A 19,817-nucleotide genomic window follows, 5' to 3' on the forward strand; every position below is an offset into this window, starting at 1 on the left:
TGTGACATGGAATGTAGGTGGTAATAAGACATCAATCTTTAGGTGACTCACATGGAAGAGTCGCCCAGTAGAAACCACCCAGAGGTACAAACATTTCTCCTGTCATATGGAAACTATGTTGTATATTTATTGTATTATAATGTAATGATGGGTATCGCAGTGTCACATAAGGTTTCTTCAACTTGTGTTTTTACATGTACATCGAGACAAAACACAAACATGTTTGTTTTTTTTACTACTTCAGGACCACCCATAGCCTTTAAAGGTCCAGGTGGTCCTGGCACTCTGCAATGACACTGTAAAAACAGGAGAGGGGATCCGGCTGTAAGAGACATCCTGGAGTCCTCATAGAGAAGGCAGAGGCGGTTTATTACAGTCTGTGCCTTCTTTATTGCTATATACACAGCGCTAAACAATTGCTGTGTATGCAGTAACAGGAAGCGCTTATGGTGCTGCCTCCTCCATATACAGCGGCCATGTCTGAGGGAGAAGGAGCTGTTGGGACATAGAGTTGTCTCGGTCTTCTATGAAGCCAGTAGGCTGCATTTCCTTTGGAACTAGGGCTAAAATGCCAGAGCCCCAGTTACAAGGGAAATAAAATAAAAAAAAATATTTCATCTTAACATTTAAATGCTTCCCTTCCCCCCATCCCACCCAGGCATTTTAAGACCTTATGAGGAGAATAATGTGTAAAACAAATGCAAAATAAATTTTAAAAAAAGCCTCAGTCAGTCCAAATCACTGTTACTAGCACCGTCTCCCCCACATTACCCTCCCTCCCCAAAAAAATATACGTGTCCGGTATATAAAGATATTTCATACAGAATAAGGAACACATTTTTAAATGTATTTTAGTTGTCCTGCGTAGTTATAACAAAAATAATTAGAAAATGGGGGGAAAAAAATACATTTCCCTTATTTTTTTTGCTTGATATCAACTAAAAATAGGATTATGACTGTGATATAAAAAGGAAGCCCCAGGTGTCACGGAAAAAAAATTTATTGTTGTGAAAAAGATTATGTTGTATGGTGATCTCTACGTTTTGCATACTAATTTTCCTCTTTTTTTCACATTTAGACTTCTTAGTATGTGCTTGGTTGATCCCAATATATTTAGTTTTGCCCCCAGTACTTTCCCTTTATAAAACTTCATATAAAGGAGGGCACATGTGACTGGCTTTGTATTTAGGAGTTTAAAAGGGTTGTCCAGTACTAGGACAACCCCTTCTTGAACTAAATGTTTGGCCCCGATAAAATAAAATCTATTCTCACCTCTCGTGCCGGCGCGGTTCCAGCGGTGTCAGCACTTGCGGTCCTGGGGCTGTGGTGCAGTGGAATGACGCGTGGTGCCCGGCGCCCAATCAGCGTCGGCGTCACTGTCCCTGCCTTTGTACGGATTGAACATGAAGAGGAAGTCCGGGCTGCAGTAGATCTCTGATTTCCTCTTCATGTTCAATCCGTACGAAGGATGAGACCGTGACACCGGCACTGATTGGGCACCGAGCACCACGGGTCATTCCACTGCACCAGAGCTCTGGGACAGAGTGCTGACATTGCTGGAACGGCGCCAGCACGGGAGGGGAGCATAGGTTTTTTATTTTATCAGGGCCAAACATTTAGTTCAAGAAGGGGTTGTCCTAGTAGTGGACAACCCTTTTAAGGTTATCTCTATGTATAGATGCCAATAGCTATAGCTCTATACAAATAGATTGACAATGGAAATTAAATAAAGATGGATGGAATCAATGACCACCACAATATGGTGGTTTGAACAGGACTAGTGTAGACCATATATCTACTACATAATCGGCTTATCCCGTCTGTCTGTCCGTCCAGGAAATCCCGCATCGCTGATTGGCTGCGGACGGACCAGTCAGCGATGCAAGATTTCAGAACAAGATGGCGGCCGTTAGCGGCTCATCTGCCGCACGGAGATCAGCGGCGATGCAGCCGGGAGATGACCGTGCTAGCCGGTCATCTCCCGGCTGCTCGCAGCAGAAGTACCCCGAACGCGGCCTCGCTCCCCCCTTCACACTTGCCGTCGGGAGATCAGCGGCCCTAACCGCTGATCTCCCGACGGTAGCCACATGGAGGTCAGCGGCGATGCAGCCGGCTGCTCGCAGCAGAAGTACCCGCACAGGCAGCGCCGCTCCCCGGTCCTCACTAACATGGGTTATCCCCCATCCCGTCACACCCGGCATCCACCTCACGCGCATTCATTGACAGAGCGTGCGGTGGATGCTGGGTGTGACACGATGGGGGATAACCCCGCCCACAGCCCGTCATTCACCGTGGAACGCGAAACAGGAGACCCCTGGCTGCAGCCGCAAATAGTCGTGATGTAAGCGGAAGCAAGAGCCGGCTGCATCCGGGGGAATTACGTGCTGGCTGTGCGTGGTCAGCGATGTTGTCACAAGCAGTATTGACAACATGACGTAATTACAAAATTCATTAGGGGCCCCAGGGGGATACATTGGGGGGTTAATTTAAAGTAGTGCACAACCCATTTAAACACTGCTTCGCTGATTATGTATGCGGCCGACCGGGCGCGACTATTCTAGAATACCAGATGCGTTAGAATAAGACCACCATCTAGTAGGCTAGACTTTTTACAGCCATATTTAGCTATCAAATTTCACATTCAGATATTCAAGTATTGTTTTCAAAATAGTTTTGGGTGTTGTTCTAGTGATTATGGTCTTCATGTATATTCAGCACTTCTTTTATTTGTTTGTATGGTTGGTATTATATCACATTTAATATGAAGGTGGTGATTCTACCATATTATATTATAACAATATTTGGGAACTATTGGATATATATTCATCTTAATCACAGATTTTGTATTTAACCGTTATTATAATTCTGGTATTTTACTAGTGATCATGGTTTCATGTACATTAAATATTTTTTTCAATCAGTTGATCTAGTAATATATTGAGCATAAAAGTGATGTTTTTACTTTTGTATTTTCACAGAGGAGACTTTTCAGGGGCGATATTAAATGTGTGTCTCTTTTATTTTAGAATTGGGAAAAAGGCAATTCAAACTTTTGTAAAATTTTTAATTTTTCTTTCTAAGTTTCACTTTATTTTTCCTTTCCCAAAGGAATTATGACCCTGCGATTGTTTGACCGCTTACAGTAGAAATTGCTATACAAGTCTATCTGCAATAAATCACACCTAAATGTATGTATCAAGAGTAGAATTAGTTTCCATACATTCAGGAGTCGGCAGTGACTCGCATTCTGCATTCTACATGGCCATATTACGCAAGTTTCGGTTGCAGCTTAAGCTGTAATTAAACAACAATAGAGGTCTAAAAAGCCAGATCTTAAGAGGTTTTCCCAAAATAATATGTTATCCAATATCTATAGTATAGGGGGTAACAATCTCTGGGAATCCATCTGCGAGGTCCCAGAGCAATCACTGCAGAGCTCCTCTGGAATTGAGCATGCATGCGCACCTTGCTCCATTTAGTCTTTACGGCACTCAGCTTTTTCTGACAGTCGCATAGATTAAGCACTTCATTCATCAAAGATTTCATGCCAAAACTTTGGAAAGTTGCAAAATTTAGGCGTAACTTGAATTTTGATACTTTTGACACCACCATTTCACACCAGTTTTCCCCAGCTCTGACAAAAATCGCCAGAAACGGGGCAAAAGCTTGTTCGTCTAATGACGAGCTGTGGTGTTCCCTACGCCAGAAATCTCACTCCAGTACTTGAATGTAGTAAGATTTCTGGTGTTGTGAGCAGAGGAGCAAGTCACTTGTTACATGCTCCAGATTCACAAAGATGCGTTCACCTCTTCATGAATCAGGAGTGTCCGACTCCAGCATGCCTCCTCATCAAGACCGGTGTGAACAACACCAATATGGATGAAACAGGCCCAATGAAATGAGCCGAGGTGCACATTAGGATAGCTTTCTATCTAGAGGAAAAACCTTTTAAGGCTACATTGTTCTGAATACTTTGGATATTGGGTTTGCTGCTTAAAACAACAGCTATAGGTGCTTATAGGAAATATATGATCATATAAATATCATAAGAGGCAAATCAATGATTTGTAATTGTGAATAATGGGGCTAAAATAAAAATACATAAGTCCTGCAGTCCCCAAGGTCCAAATGTAAGTCCCCATGGATGCTGTACATAACCTGTGTGTGTGTGAACTGACTGCTATGTGTGTATATGAATAAAGACAACCAGCCATTTTTACAGTCATGGGCTCCTTCAGCGGATATGTATATATTACAGGTGTACTCAGATAATGTTGCATTGGGTAATGTACCTACATACTGAGATGTAGCTTGATTATATTTGGACCCGTGACAAAGACTTCATCAGTTCTTCAACTATCACATACAAACCCCTTACATAGATATAACCTAGCATCATGAACAACAGTCACAATTCTTCACTGCCTTTCTGTCCCCGGGCCTAGGTAAGATTACAAGAACTAAAAATGAGAATAGAAATTTGCAGGACCCTGGTTCAGTGGCCACCTTAGTATTACGTGGCCCTAGTGATGTCCTCCTACCTGCCGGCATCTGCTGCACTTCTTGATTAGCCAGGCTGCGTGACGTAGTTTATGTACCACTCCGCATGAGGTTGTGCCAGGCAGCCGGCTAATCAAAAGAGGAGCCATAGATGCCACCAGGTAAAAGGCAGTTTTTTAGGACTCCAGTCTGGCAGCCACGGACTACTGACCTGGCCACAGGATCAAGGACCTGCAAATCAATTCACTCATCTCTAATTACAAGCAGGTGTCCCTTTTGGTCACTGCTAGTTCATACATCAATAATTACATGGCTTCTCGGGTATTGAATTTGTGTATTATATAGATAAACCCTTTCAGGTCTCATATTTTTCCCCCATTTGATAGTGTAGCACCCTGAGGATTCGGCTGCTACAGGGGTATTGCACCTCAACCCAGAGGTGTGATATTCCACTCCCGGGTAAGGATGGAGTGTGGAACTGAGCTCAGATAGACTGCATGCACTACATACATCCCATTCCAGAGGAGCAGGCCGACGGTACTCCCACTTAGAAATGTGCAGGTACAACCGAGCCTGTTCCTGGCTGGAGTGGGAGGGGGGTGGTACATCCCATGTAGTGTAGGGGCAGATAGGGGGAGCAGTCTGGGTAGTGTTAGGAGCTCATTGGGTGCTGGTCACCTGAGCTCACACATAGAGGGATATATAAGGAGGGCACCAACTTAGAATCAGGGTCAGACGCAGAGAGTCAGTCAGCTGCAGAGGACAAGTCGGATGCAGAGAGCAGGAAACAGCAGCCCTGGAGAGAGAGAGAGTGGAGCAGAGAAAGACCCAGAGGGGGAAGACTGAAGGGACCCAAGAACCCAAATTAGAGCACCGGGTGAGGAGTCAGCATCAGGGTACCGGAACCCAAGCTGGTGGGGGCAAAAACAATCCCCAGCCAGAGACCGGAGACCGTGGGCAGTGTCTGTCACGGTCACCCACCACATTCACCCCGAAGGCACACCACATGCAGGGTCAGGGAACCCAGGGCCAAGGGTGTCCCAAAAGAAGGCCCGAGGGAGCTGGACCTAGGTGAATCCCTGGTGGGGACGGCTGAAGAAAGGACAGAGGGAGAGCTCAGGGCCACGCTCCGGACTTGTTTGGGGGTTGGCTGGATCCAGGACCTGGTGGACGCAGCACGGCTCGGGTGGTCACTAGCAGCTGGAGTGACCAGTACAACATCTGCAGTAAGTAAACACCCTTAACTGCACAACCCGAGTCTGTCTTCATTGCCGGCTGCACCGCACCACCACAACCCCCATCCTCTGCGCCTGTCCCCTCTGAGGCTATACCCCTCCCGTTGGGGGTTATCCCACCAAGCTGCGCACCCACCATCAGCCTCAGCGGACCCTGCTGCAGCGGCGGCCACAGTGACCGCATCACAACGGGTGGCGTAGTCGACACAAAAGAACTTTAGTAACATCTATAGAACTGCCACATCGCACTGAGCTTGACGCCCTGGGCACGGGACCGGGTCACAGCCGCTCGGAGACTACAACCCCCCCCCATCTGATCCGGTGCCGGGTATTCCCCTCAAAAAGGAATATGTCCCAGGGGGCGCGTCAACTTTGGCGTAGTCGGCAGGATTACGTGCCCGCAACACCCGGGTACTGCGTGCCTGAAGAAAAGTGCAAGTTTACCTCAGAAAGAAGTCTCCCGCCGGTTCCGGAGGGTCCACGCCATCGGACTCCATCACCAGTCGTTTCCCGCCGATTGTCCGCCATTTCCAACTTGTTCCCGCCATCTGCAGAGTTTCCCGCCACTGGGAAGCGATTCCCGCCAAAACCGCAGATTTCCCGCCTTGGAAGAGCAGCGGACGCCATTATGGGCGTGCCAAAGGAGGGCAAGAGGCCACCTCCCATCGTGGGCCAGGACAGAAAATGGCGCCAAAAGTGGAAACCGCCCCCACCAACAGAGACTGTGATGCTGGAGGTGTCTGTCAGCGTGAAAGAACTACCCCTGGAGCTGACAGTCACCGAGTTGCCCCGGGACCGCCCTCGAAGTGGGAGGAGACGAGAGAGAAGAACGAAGATGGGTGCCGCCTGGAGAAGTCTGGAGCGAGCGCACCCGGAGGCAAGAGGTCTAACAAGGAGTAGCGGAGGAGCTCACCCGGAGATGGAGAGAAAGCAGAACAGCACCGGCCCGCTGGCCAGGAGTCTGCTAGAGACCGAGGAAGGAGGGCAGAGCAGCACCGGCCCGCTGGCCAGGAGCCTGCCGGAAGCCGAGCAGAGCAGCACCGACCCGATGGTCAGGAGCCTGCTAGAGTCCACAACCCCGCTAGGTCTAGCGGAGATCCTAGCGCAGCTCCCCCGAGACCGGGAGTGTGCACAAACTGCCCTGGAGGGCCTCGCAAGGAGGATGGCCCGGGTACAGCGCGAGATACTGGCGGAGTGGAGCCGGGAGATGGCCCAGCAACCAGAGACCAGTCAACGGAGCACGCTACCCTGGAAGAGGAAGCAGACCGCCTCTGAGGATGGCGCAGGAGGACCCAAGGCCGGAGACGGCGCCGAGGAGGGAGCCGAACGCATGGAGGCAGGTAAAGGGGACGCCTATACCCCAAGCCGTGACACCGCTTACCTGCCCCAGCTCCCCGTCGCAGAGCCCGAAAGTCCCCCTGCTGTGCCCGTAGCCGCCATGTCACCGCTATGGACTAGGCCCCGACCGGAAGCCGCCGCAGCGACCCCTGTGACGTCACGCGCCTCGACCCGGAGCGTGACAAAACAGGAATTACCACCAGCCTGGTCGCAAGGCCTAGTACCCCCGGGCGCCGCATCACCAACAGCGCCCCCTACCTCCGCGGAGCCTCCGGCCTGGCCGCAAGGCCAGGTAGCCCAGGGCGCCGCCGTCCTAACGGTGCCCTTCACCTTCCAGGTGCCCCAGGCCTGGCCGCAAGGCCTGGGCCACCCGGGCGCCATCACCACCGCGCCCGCGCCCGTAAAACCAAGGGTGCCACACCTGGGGGAGGACTTGTTCAGCCAGCTCACATGGCCGGACGGGTCTGAAGTTACAACCAGCTACAAGCAAAGAGCAGGAGGAAGACGCCGTTGAGTGCGGCAGAGCAGGAGCTGTAAATAAGTTACCCAATGGGGGTATAAAGAAACTGAAACTGTTGCTGCTAAAATAGTCCCCGTTGGGACCAGTGAACTGTTACCCGTTAACCCCTTCATCCTACAGGCTGAGGACTGTGAGCAGCCATTCCCTTCCCTCTACCTGGCCGAGGACTGAGAGCGGCCAACTTCCCCTGTATATAGTTGCGCTTCCTAAAGCGCCACCTACCGGTTTTATAGAAAACCAGATTTTCTAAGAGACTGTCGCACTTTTCCCGGACACACGTTGCACAGTGTCCGGAGGAGGAACCAGAGACAAGAGAAGTCTACGAGAAAGTTTTATCTGATAAGATATGTTATATATATAACGTTTTATATGTTTTATATGTTTATATGAAAAATTTGTATGTTTTGGTGTTTTATGTCTTACAGCCCGAGGACGTGCTGTGGTTTACCAGGGGGGAATGTAGCACCCTGAGGATTCGGCTGCTACAGGGGTATTGCACCTCAACCCAGAGGTGTGATATTCCACTCCCGGGTAAGGATGGAGTGTGGAACTGAGCTCAGATAGACTGCATGCACTACATACATCCCATTCCAGAGGAGCAGGCCGACGGTACTCCCACTTAGAAATGTGCAGGTACAACCGAGCCTGTTCCTGGCTGGAGTGGGAGGGGGGTGGTACATCCCATGTAGTGTAGGGGCAGATAGGGGGAGCAGTCTGGGTAGTGTTAGGAGCTCATTGGGTGCTGGTCACCTGAGCTCACACATAGAGGGATATATAAGGAGGGCACCAACTTAGAATCAGGGTCAGACGCAGAGAGTCAGTCAGCTGCAGAGGACAAGTCGGATGCAGAGAGCAGGAAACAGCAGCCCTGGAGAGAGAGAGAGTGGAGCAGAGAAAGACCCAGAGGGGGAAGACTGAAGGGACCCAAGAACCCAAATTAGAGCACCGGGTGAGGAGTCAGCATCAGGGTACCGGAACCCAAGCTGGTGGGGGCAAAAACAATCCCCAGCCAGAGACCGGAGACCGTGGGCAGTGTCTGTCACGGTCACCCACCACATTCACCCCGAAGGCACACCACATGCAGGGTCAGGGAACCCAGGGCCAAGGGTGTCCCAAAAGAAGGCCCGAGGGAGCTGGACCTAGGTGAATCCCTGGTGGGGACGGCTGAAGAAAGGACAGAGGGAGAGCTCAGGGCCACGCTCCGGACTTGTTTGGGGGTTGGCTGGATCCAGGACCTGGTGGACGCAGCACGGCTCGGGTGGTCACTAGCAGCTGGAGTGACCAGTACAACATCTGCAGTAAGTAAACACCCTTAACTGCACAACCCGAGTCTGTCTTCATTGCCGGCTGCACCGCACCACCACAACCCCCATCCTCTGCGCCTGTCCCCTCTGAGGCTATACCCCTCCCGTTGGGGGTTATCCCACCAAGCTGCGCACCCACCATCAGCCTCAGCGGACCCTGCTGCAGCGGCGGCCACAGTGACCGCATCACAACGGGTGGCGTAGTCGACACAAAAGAACTTTAGTAACATCTATAGAACTGCCACATCACACTGAGCTTGACGCCCTGGGCACGGGACCGGGTCACAGCCGCTCGGAGACTACAACCCCCCCCATCTGATCCGGTGCCGGGTATTCCCCTCAAAAAGGAATATGTCCCAGGGGGCGCGTCAATAGCACTGTTCCATAGGAGGACTGCATCGGGCCACACAATGTATGTGACTCACTACAGCTGTAGTTCACTCAATCCTGTACAAGTCTTTAGAAATGGACATAGTTGTAAGAGTTTTAACAAACTTCTATAGGAGAACAAAGACATCTTAAGACTTGAAGTACAGGAAAAACACAACATCCACCTCAGTCATGACAGGCCTGTGTCAAGCGTAAGACTGTATGAAATAAAGCTTACATCCATACAAACATAATCCAACGTACCTCAGAGTACAAAATTCCCATGTCCTCTGCCGATCCGGATAATCCTTGATCTGTAACTGTAAAAGTCCAACTCTTCACAGTCAATTTCCTTCAGGAACTAAAAGAATAAATCAAGTGCAAAAATGAAGACCGTACATAGTCAATACTAGGTGGAAGTGTGAAACATCCTGACTTGAAGGATTGCTGCTGAAGACGCCCAACCCATAAGTGTCGTATTACTTAATACATGACAGGGCTAGAACAAGTTATAACATTGCTGGTCTCAGACATTGTGCACACAATGAGACATGTGTGACTGTTTCAAAAATATAATGTGCAAATTGCCTCTTCAGAGAGGAAGAGGACTTGAGCTCTATTGCCACCTATTGGAAGTAACTATCCTACAAGTCAATATCGACCCTTTAATGAGCCTTGTAATAGGACTTAGGATAAAAGCCAAATCAGAATCTCAATTTACAGACAGTGTTTCGATGTATTGCCCCTCATCAGTGCAAAGTATGAAATCTGATTTGGCTAGGTGAGAGGCTAAGACTAAGATCCAAGTCAAAAATATAAAAATAAAACAAGTAGACTGGTTTAAGAGGTCATCCAGGACTTTAATATTGATGACCTGACCTTAGGATAGGTCACTAATGTCTGATTAATGAGGGTCTGATACCAAGCACTTCTACCAATCCTCATGCATCAGATGTACACAATGGAGCATCATAGCTCTGTATACTGTGTGGTAGACTTTCTTGGGTACTCTAGCTCATAGACTTTCACTACAATAGGAGCTAATCTGGAGTACCCAAGAACGGCCATTACAAAGTGTACAGACTAGCAGTGTTCATGCGTCATACACTATTTACATCAAACAGTTGCAGGACCTGTTAATAGATAGATGAGTGGGAGGTCACTGGGTTGGACCCCCACCAATCTGATGAAGTATCCTAAGAAGAGGTCATAGACATCGTAGTCCTGGAGAGCCTCTTTAAAGTAGAGAACATGTCATACGCGCCACGGCATCATATGAGTAGACTACAACATGTCTTTCTAGTTCCGTAATAAGGTGCAGGTAAAATAATGTCAAAAGTTTGTTCTGGTAGAGTATACTTAATGCTAAACCATCAAAATGGCCATACTGTATATTAAGAAAAACAAAACAAAAACAGCAGTATCCAAGAGGTTGAATATTATGATTTTTCCCTGTCTGTTCACAACAGTCATTTAGCACAAGTTGCAAAATAGAAATCTTATTGGTTGGTAGTTGATCTAGTTTCTCAGTAAATGGTCACATTGTTACTGAACGTGCCTGCTAAACTACACATGGTCATCAGTTCCTGGCAAGTCAAGTGTGACCAGATCAACCAATCTGGTCATATTCTCTTTTGTTACTTTTACAAAAATAGTCACTGCAACGAAAACTTTGGTTGCTGCTCTAACTTCTGATTTACTAGCACATGGACATTAGAGTTTATCAAAAAGATTTGCGCTGCCCTGGTCCAACGTCCAGTCGTCCATGGCAGACGGACCATCCTCTAGGACTTGATGCAATTAAATGAGTAATGCGGTGATTCAGAATCTGCGCTGCCAGAGGTCCAAAGTACGATCAAAGACAAAAATTAGGTATAAATGGGGTTTTAGTCAACGCGTTTCAAGGTTATCAAACCTCTTCATCAGGACAAAACCACAAGACTACGTCTCAAAAGTGCGGGAATATATGAATAATAAATTAGAAAGAGGGCACGCAGTAATAAACCTCCATTTTATTTTGTATCTGTTTTTGTGATATAATATCATATGATCTCAGAGGTTCGTAACTGTGCCCTTTTTCAAATTTATTGTTCACATATTCCCGCACTTTAGAGTTCTAGTCCTCATTGTGGTTTTGTCCTGATGAAGAGGTTTGATAACCTTGAAATGCATTGACGAAATAAACCATACCAAATGAGGCATTCATACCTCATTTTTGTGTTTGATTGTACTTTGGACCTTTGGTAGCGCGGATTCTGAATCACCACATTCCTCATTTAATTGCATCATGTCCTATTGGAGATCCTGCAGCAGCCTTCACATATTTTCTGGAAGAGTTGTGACTGTCACAACCCTATCAAATGAACACATTCTTTAACTTTTTATACCGGTTTGTTGCTGGATAAGACCCCATTTTGGACTTTTTGTGTCTCCATTTTATAAAAATCCTCTAGAACTTGCAAGTCCTCATGACATAGTGTGAGGCCATGATGTTGCTGGACCTAGTAGTCCCCAGAGGCTTCCTGGATGATGACTGGAGAAATGAACACTGCACATTGGGCCAGAGCGGCACAAGTCTTTATGCTCAAATCTACTAAACCAGGTTAGTATAAAGCTAGTCCATTAGTTGGCTAGTGGACAGTTTACATTTTACTTGTTTACCAACATTGGCCAATGTTGCTCAACCACCTCCTACTTTTAGCTTTAAAGGGGTTGTCCCACTACTTCTTGAGCCCCTTTCATGTGCCTTCACGCTTCCTAACAATCGCGTTTCTAATATACTTTCATTACCTGCTCTTCTTCTATGAACGCATTTCGGTGTTGGTCACGTAATCCTGGGTTGACTTACAGGCACTATTTCCAGTCTTATGTCTGCTTTGCTCCAAAGCATTGGTTGCATCTGAGAAGACCGATCTAAGCTTGCTGCTGTCAACGGCTGTCAGTCATCTAGAGGCAGCTAGACCCCATCAGGTCAGAGCGACGTGCTCCTCCTATTCAGTCCGAATCCTGCGCCAAATTGAGAATTACGCGTTGGATGTAACAGACAGGAAGTAGTGCCTGCAAGTTAACATAGGATTGCGTGACCCACAACGAGATGCACTTAGACGTGCCGGATGTGAAAGTATATTAGAGAAGCGATTGCTATGAAGAGTTAGAAAGTATGAAAGGGGTTCCAATAGTAGCGAAAAAATGCTCTAAACAATCAGTGTATTCAAACTAAGAAAACTGTATTTGATATAAGGTCTATAATAAGCAATACTCTTGATATATTAAAGTGGATCTGCCAAAGATGATGGACCTGATTAGACTTGAGTATTTACTTGAAATGCCCGTGTTGGAATTGCTATATGATCCAGACATTAAAATGAAGATTTTTTTTTTCGGGGGGGGGGGCGCATCATTGCTTTGAAAGCGATGTTGATGGAATTTGAACCAAACTTGGCATGATATTTTCCAAGAAAAAGAAGAGAGAAAGAGAAAAATAATTAAAAAAGCCACACTCTGAAAACTTTTCAAAACTGCTTCAGGAAATAATAATAATAATAATAATCTTTATTTTTATATAGCGCTATATATATATTCCGCAGAACTTTACATACATTATCGTCGCTGTCCCCATCGGGGCTCACAATCTAGATTCCCTATCAGTAGGTCTTTGGAGTGTGGGAGGAAACCGGAGAACCCGGGAGGAAACCCACACAAACACAGGGAGAACATACAAACTCCTTGCAGATGTTGTCCTTGGTGGGATTTGAACCCAGGACCCCAGCGCTGCAAGGCTGCAGTGCTAACCACTGCGCCACCGTGCCGAAATGAAAAGCTCCTCCAAAAATTCATGAAAAAAAAAAAGTTTTCTAAAGCGGTTTCTATTAGTAAAACATGTCATTTTTTACAGTCTCAAAAAAAAAAACTGTGTGTGCATATACCATAAGTGTTTGCTCACAGTAAGTATTTTTTCATGATATTTTAGAACATCATAGCTCCATCAAAACTTGTCATTTTTTAACTTCTAATTTTTTTGGAGAGTTTCTGCTCTAAAAAACGCAATGTGAATATCCCCAAAGGGTTCTCCTAAACTCTACCTATATCCCCGCTGGGTCTGAAAGAAGCTGTAGTATAAGAATATTGTCAGCATGTCAAAAAACTTCATCTGTAGTTGTGTTCACATGGGGGGGCAGATTTTTAACTTTTTTTGGAGTAACTCAGGGGCGGACCTATCGCCTGTGCAGCCCGTTCATTGAAGGGGGCCCCGAGGGAGAGGCGGCCCCTCCAGCCTCTAGCAGGGCCGCCATCAGGGCATGACTGTCCTGACTCCAGTATGGCGTCAGCACCCGGCGCACTCAGGCAAATGCCGGGGCCCTGAGCAGGTGGGGGGCCCTCACCGTCGGGCACCCCACGCGCTATGGGACCCAGCGCCCGCTCCCCCCCGCTTGCTCAGGGCCCCGGCACCCAGCACAATACTTACCTCTCCCCGTGCCTCCGCAGCAGCTCCTGCATCCTCCGTGGCTGCTGCACTGTGACGTCTCAGGTCAGAGGGCGCGGTGACGTCTCTACACCGCGCTCTCTCCTGAGCAGTCACAGCGCAGAGCGGGATGAGGCCGGCGACGCCGAGGAGTCCGGAGCAGCGGCAGCAGGTGAGACGTGAGGTGAGTATTTGATTTTTTTTTTTTTATTGTATGGGGACCTGTGGCAGTATAAGGGAGGGGGGTGAGGTGGGGGTGTGTGACATCCTGCATGGGGCATTATAAGGGGGGGGGTGAAATCCTGCATTTGGCATTATAAGGGAGGGGGTGTGTGTGACATCCTGCATGGGGCATTATAAGGGGTGGGGCGACATCCTGCATGGGGCATTATAAGGGAGGGGGAGGTGTGTGTGACATCCTGCATGGGGCATTATAAGGGAGTGGGAGGTGTGTGTGACATCCTGCTTGGGGCATTATAAGGGAGGGGGTTGTGTGTGACATCCTGCATGGGGCATTATAAGGGAGGGGGTTGTGTGTGACATCCTGCATGGGGCATTATAAGGGAGGGGGTGTGTGACATCCTGCATGGGGCATTATAAGGGAGGGGGGTGTGTGTGTGTCATCCTGCATGGGGCATTATAAGGAGGGGGGTGACATCCTATATGGGGGGGGGGGGAAGCCTGCATGGAGCGTTATATGGGGGCCAGTATTCTGTATGGAGCGTTATATGGGGGCCAGTATCCTGCATGGAGCATTACATGGGGGCCAGTATCCTGTATGGAGTGTTATATAGGGGGCCAGTATTCCGAATGGAGTGTTATATGGGGGCCAGTATTCCGAATGGAGCGTTATATGGGGGCCAGTATTCTGCATGGAGCGTTATATGGGGGCCAGTATTCTGCATGGAGCGTTATATGGGGGCCAGTATTCTGTATGGAGCGTTATATGGGGGCCAGTATTCTCTATGGAGCATTATAGGGGGACCAGTATCATGTATGGAGCGTTATATGGGGGCCAGTATTCTGTATGGAGCATTATATGGGGACCAGTATCATGTATGGAGCATTATATGGGGGCCAGTATTCTGTGTGGAGCGATTCGCTGGTTTCTGAGCTATTGTGGAATTTACAATAGATATCACTCATGTAAAGTAAGAAGTGAAATCTTCGCATTGTACTCTATATATATTTCTCTTCGGTATCTGTGCATCATGAATCATGGTACGTGTTACAGGGGCCCACTGAGCAGGGCCGGCGTCAGCACCCGGCGCACCCGGGCAAATGCCGGGGCCCTGAGCAGGCAGAGGGGCCCACTGGCGGTCGCGCACCGTGCTGGGCTATGGGCGGAGGAGAGCGGTGTCAGCGCCCGCCCTTCTCCGCCGCTTGCTCAGGGCCCCGGCAGCTGGATACTTAACTCTCCCCGTGCCTCCGCAGATCCGCTGTCTTCCTGCTCTGAGCTCCCTGTGACGTCTCAGGTCAGAGGGCGCGGTGACGTCTTTTCACCGAGCCCTCCCCTGGCCGTCACAGCGAGCGCTGAGCGGGAAGACACCGACAACGCTGGCGTTCGGACCCGAGCAGCGGGCAGCAGGTAGCAGGTGAGGAGAAGGGAGGTGAGTATTTGATTTTTTTTTTTTAATGTATGGAGGCATGGGGCAGTATAAAGAGAAGGGGGGGGGCATCCTGCATGGGGCATTATAAAGAGAGGGGGGGACATCCTGCATGGGGCATTATAAAGAGGGGGGGGGGGACATCCTGCATGGGGCATTATATAGAGGGGGGGGTGACATCCTGCATGGGGCATTATAAGGTGGGGAACAGCCTGCATGGAGCATTATAAGGGGGGGCAGCCTGTATGGGGCATTATGTGGGGGGTAACAGCCTGCATGGAGCATTAAAAGGGGGGGGCCTGTATGGGGCATTATGTGGGGGGGGAACAGCCTGCATGGAGCATTATAAGGGGGGGGCATCCTGCATGGGGCATTATATAGAGGGGGGGTGACATCCTGCATGGGGCATTATAAGGTGGGGAACAGCCTGCATGGAGCATTATAAGGGGGGGCAGCCTGTATGGGGCATTATGTGGGGGTGTAACAGCCTGCATGGAGCATTAAAGGGGGGGGGCCTGTATGGGGCATTATGTGGGGGGGGGGGGACAGCCTGCATGGAGCATTGTAAGGGGGGGGCATCCTGCATGGAGCATTATAAGGGGGGGGGCATCCTGCATGGGGCATTATATAGAGGGGGGTGACATCCTGCATGGGGCATTATAAGGTGGGGAACAGCCTAATGGGGCATTATAAAGGGGGGGGGCAGCCTGCATAGTGCATTATGTGGGGGGGAACAGCCTGCATGGAGCATTATAAGGGGGGGGCAGCCTGTATGGGGCATTATGTGGGGGGTAACAGCCTACATGGAGCATTAAAAGGGGGGAGCCTGTATGGGGCATTATGTGGGGGGTAACAGCCTGCATGGAGCATTATAAGGGGGGGGGGGGGAACAGCCTGTATGGGGCATTATGTGGGGGGTAACAGCCTGCATGCAGCATTATATGGGGGCCAGTATCCTGTATGGAGAGTTATAAGGGGACCGGTATCCTGTATGGAGCGTTATAAGGGGACCGGTATCCTGTATGGAGCGTTATATGGGGGCCAGTATCCTGTATGGAGTTTTATAAGGGGACCAGTATCCTGTATGGAACGTTATATGGGGGCCAGTATCCTGTATGGAGCTTTATAAGGGGACCAGTATCCTGTATGGAACATTATATGGGGGCCAGTATTCCGTATGGAGCCTTATATGGAGGCCAGTATTCCGTATGGAGCCTTATATGGGGGCCAGTATTCCGTATGGGGCATTATATGGGGGCCAGTATTCCGTATGGAGCCTTATATGGGGGCCAGTATTCCGTATGGAGCCTTATATGGGGGCCAGTATTCCGTATGGAGCCTTATATGGGGGCCAGTATTCCGTATGGAGCCTTATATGGGGGCCAGTATTCCGTATGGAGCCTTATATGGGGGCCAGTATTCCGTATGGAGCCTTATATGGGGGCCAGTATTCCGTATGGAGCCTTATATGGGGGCCAGTATTCCGTATGGAGCCTTATATGGGGGCCAGTATTCCGTATGGAGCCTTATATGGAGGCCAGTATTCCGTATGGAGCCTTATATGGAGGCCAGTATTCCGTATGGAGCCTTATATGGGGGCCAGTATTCCGTATGGGGCCTTATATGGGGGCCAGTATTCCGTATGGAGCCTTACATGGGGGCCAGTATTCCGTATGGAGCCTTACATGGGGGCCAGTATTCCGTATGGAGCCTTACATGGGGGCCAGTATTCCGTATGGAGCCTTACATGGGGGCCAGTATTCCGTATGGAGCCTTACATGGGGACCAGTATTCCGTATGGAGCCTTATATGGGGGCCAGTATTCCGTATGAAGCGTTATATGGGGGCCAGTATTCTGTGTGGAGCGATTCACCGGTTTCTGAGCTATTGTGGAATTTACAATAGATATCACTCATGTAATGTAAGAAGTGAAATCTTTGCATTATATAATATATATATATATATATATATATATATATATATATATATATATATATATATATATATATATATATATATATATATATATATATATATATATATATATATATATATATTTCTCCACTGTATCTCTGCATCATGAATCGTGGTATGTGTTAAAGGGGCCCACTGAGACTCTTTCGCCCGGGGCCCACAAAAACCTGGAGCCGGCCCTGGGCCCCCGTCCCCATGCTGAACGCTAAGCGCCGGGACATCTCAGCGCTGCTTTCATGATTCCCCTGACTTCCAGTCATGTGACGGCGCCGTCACATGGCCGGAAGTCAGGAGAACCTGGTGGCAGCGACGTGGACGAGCGCCAGGATTCTGCAGGGATCGCATGGGGGTAAGTATAACAAGTTTTATTTTATTTTTTTTAAATACAATTAATTAACTAGGAGTGGGGGGAATCAGAGATGCACGGGGGGATGAGAGATGCACATGGGGGGGTGAGAGATGCACGCGGGGGGTTGAGAGATGCACGCGGGGGGGGGATGAGAGCTGCACATGGGGGGGTTATGTTTACATAACTTTGTTGCACTATGAAGGGGGGGGGGGCGCAAAAATTTCTTGCACAGGGGCCCACTACAGTCTGTGTCCGCCCCTGGGGTAACTGATAAAAAAAAAATCATCACTCTCCTTGTAGATAATGGATTGTCTTCTAAATATTCTGTGGTTTTCTTTTATAGTTCTTTACATTATTTTTTTTTCTTTTTTATTTTGGACAAAAGAACATTTTCTAAAGTAGATGCTCAGCTGCTAAGTGTAAAAATAAGATGCTCATTAAGAAGGAACAGTCAGTGAGGGCATTGTTCACCCTTGTTAAGTTTGCTTGCCTGATGTAATATAAAAAGGCCTAAGATGAGTAGGAGAAAACTTCATCTGCCTTTATATCAAAATGAAACTTTTTCGTATTAAAAGTTTGGTAGCCATTGTTAACATTCAGTATCAAGACCTTCAGCTAAGTGCATTGATGTTTGAAGCAAAGAGCCTCACCCCAACCTGCCACCAAGAGGACTAAATTACCACGACTGGTTTTTCCAGTTCAACTGAATTTCTTAGAATAATATTTTTACGAATGTATTATATGGCACTCAGTCTAAAAGGGAAAGTTCTGCTTTTTATTTTCTGCTGAGCACATTTAGAAGAGTGGCGGGTCACACGTGAAGCATCGTAGGCTAAAATCTGGTCAAAATTATCTTTTGACGTGTAGTGTTGAGCCACCCCCGTAGTGTTCGAGTTCGGTTCGGTTCGTCGAACACCTTCGAACACCGTTAAAACCAATGGCAGGCAAACAAAAACACATAGAAACACATAGAAAACACCTTCAAAAGGTGTCCAAAAGCTGACAAACTGCTCAGAAGACACAACTAACACATGGAAAAGTGACAAGTACATATAGTCATGCGAAAAGAAAAGAGGTGGAGGAGTAAAAGGAGGGGGAGACACAGATATAGGCATGTCATGCCCTTCTAAAATCCAAAAAGTGAGAAGCCGACAGGTTCAGTCCGCTCCTGCCCGTGCCACCTCCGTGTCGCCGGGTTTGTGCCAGAGCCGCGGTGAACCCTGACGGCCAGCCCCCCTCTCCCAATACTGGTGCCTGTCCGCTGGTGGGTCGAGCGAGCCCCCCTGTGGTGGAGGCAGCTCTGAGCTTTTTAATTTAAATTGTCTCTCTAATTTGAATGAATACACTTTAAATCCATTTACAAGGATCTATTGGAGGGCAAGTCTCATGCCAGCAGCCGCGTAATTCCAGCTCCAGTAGCGTCCACTAAAGCTGCTGCAGTTAAAAAGCTTTTATAAGGATCGAGCTCGGCTGTCCACCGCAAGACATCCTACTGCCAGCCCCAGCCCCTATGCCTTGGGGTGCCTCCTGATGCTCTTCACTGAGTATCCCGTGGTCCCGAAGCATTTCCTTTGAAAAAATGAAGTGTCCAAACTACAGGTGGTGTAGCTTGCTTAACAGCCGGGATAATCCGCTGACTAGCAGACACTGCTACTAGGCACAAAGTATTTCCTGGGCTAGATGCAGTTAAAAATTTGTAATTAGATACTCTCGTTGGATGCTGAGAAAGCATTCCATAGAGTCTCCTGGCACGCCATATATGATTCTCTTAAAAAGCTTGGGGTAGGGGTCTAGGGGACCCTTTTATAGCCAAAATCACGGCCCTGTATCACAATACGTCACCTAGGCTGAAGATAAATGGAACTGTAGCACCCTGAGGGCTCGGTTGCTACAGAGGTATTGCACCTCACCCAGAGGTGTGATATCTCACTCTCAGGTAAGGATGGAGTGTGGATCAGAACCAGACACCTGCATGCATTACACCACATTGCCGTGGGGCAGGGCGACCAATATGCCTCTGAGATGGGCACGACAGTCCCTGTCCCTGGCTGGAGTGGGGGGAGGGAACACTGAGGAAGGGGAACCCTGTAGTGCAGGAGCAGGGAGGAAGCAGTTCCTGGGTGCATTGAGAAGGGAGTATAAAAGGTGGGCACCATCTT

The 19,817-nt window shown here is 48.5% G+C and overlaps 1 protein-coding gene across 2 annotated transcripts in view; it reads right to left on the minus strand.

Annotated features, from left to right (window-relative positions):
• Positions 1–19,817, minus strand: part of ANKRD22 (ankyrin repeat domain 22) — an 89,076-nt gene that overhangs the window by 23,569 nt on the left and 45,690 nt on the right. Inside the window, exon 2 of one of the 2 annotated variants that reach the window (XM_073685525.1) lies at positions 9,531–9,627. In XM_073685525.1, coding sequence (XP_073541626.1) covers positions 9,531–9,551 — 21 coding nt within the window. In that variant the 5' untranslated portion in view covers positions 9,552–9,627. Of the gene's footprint in view, positions 1–9,530; positions 9,816–19,817 lie in introns of those variants that run through there. The other variant, XM_073685524.1, reaches the window with a different exon arrangement.

The sequence above is a fragment of the Phyllobates terribilis genome, unplaced genomic scaffold, assembly GCF_046119375.1.
Source record: "Phyllobates terribilis strain yellow unplaced genomic scaffold, ASM4611937v1 Scaffold_5__5_contigs__length_657084704, whole genome shotgun sequence".
Taxonomy (NCBI): Eukaryota; Metazoa; Chordata; class Amphibia; order Anura; family Dendrobatidae; genus Phyllobates; species Phyllobates terribilis.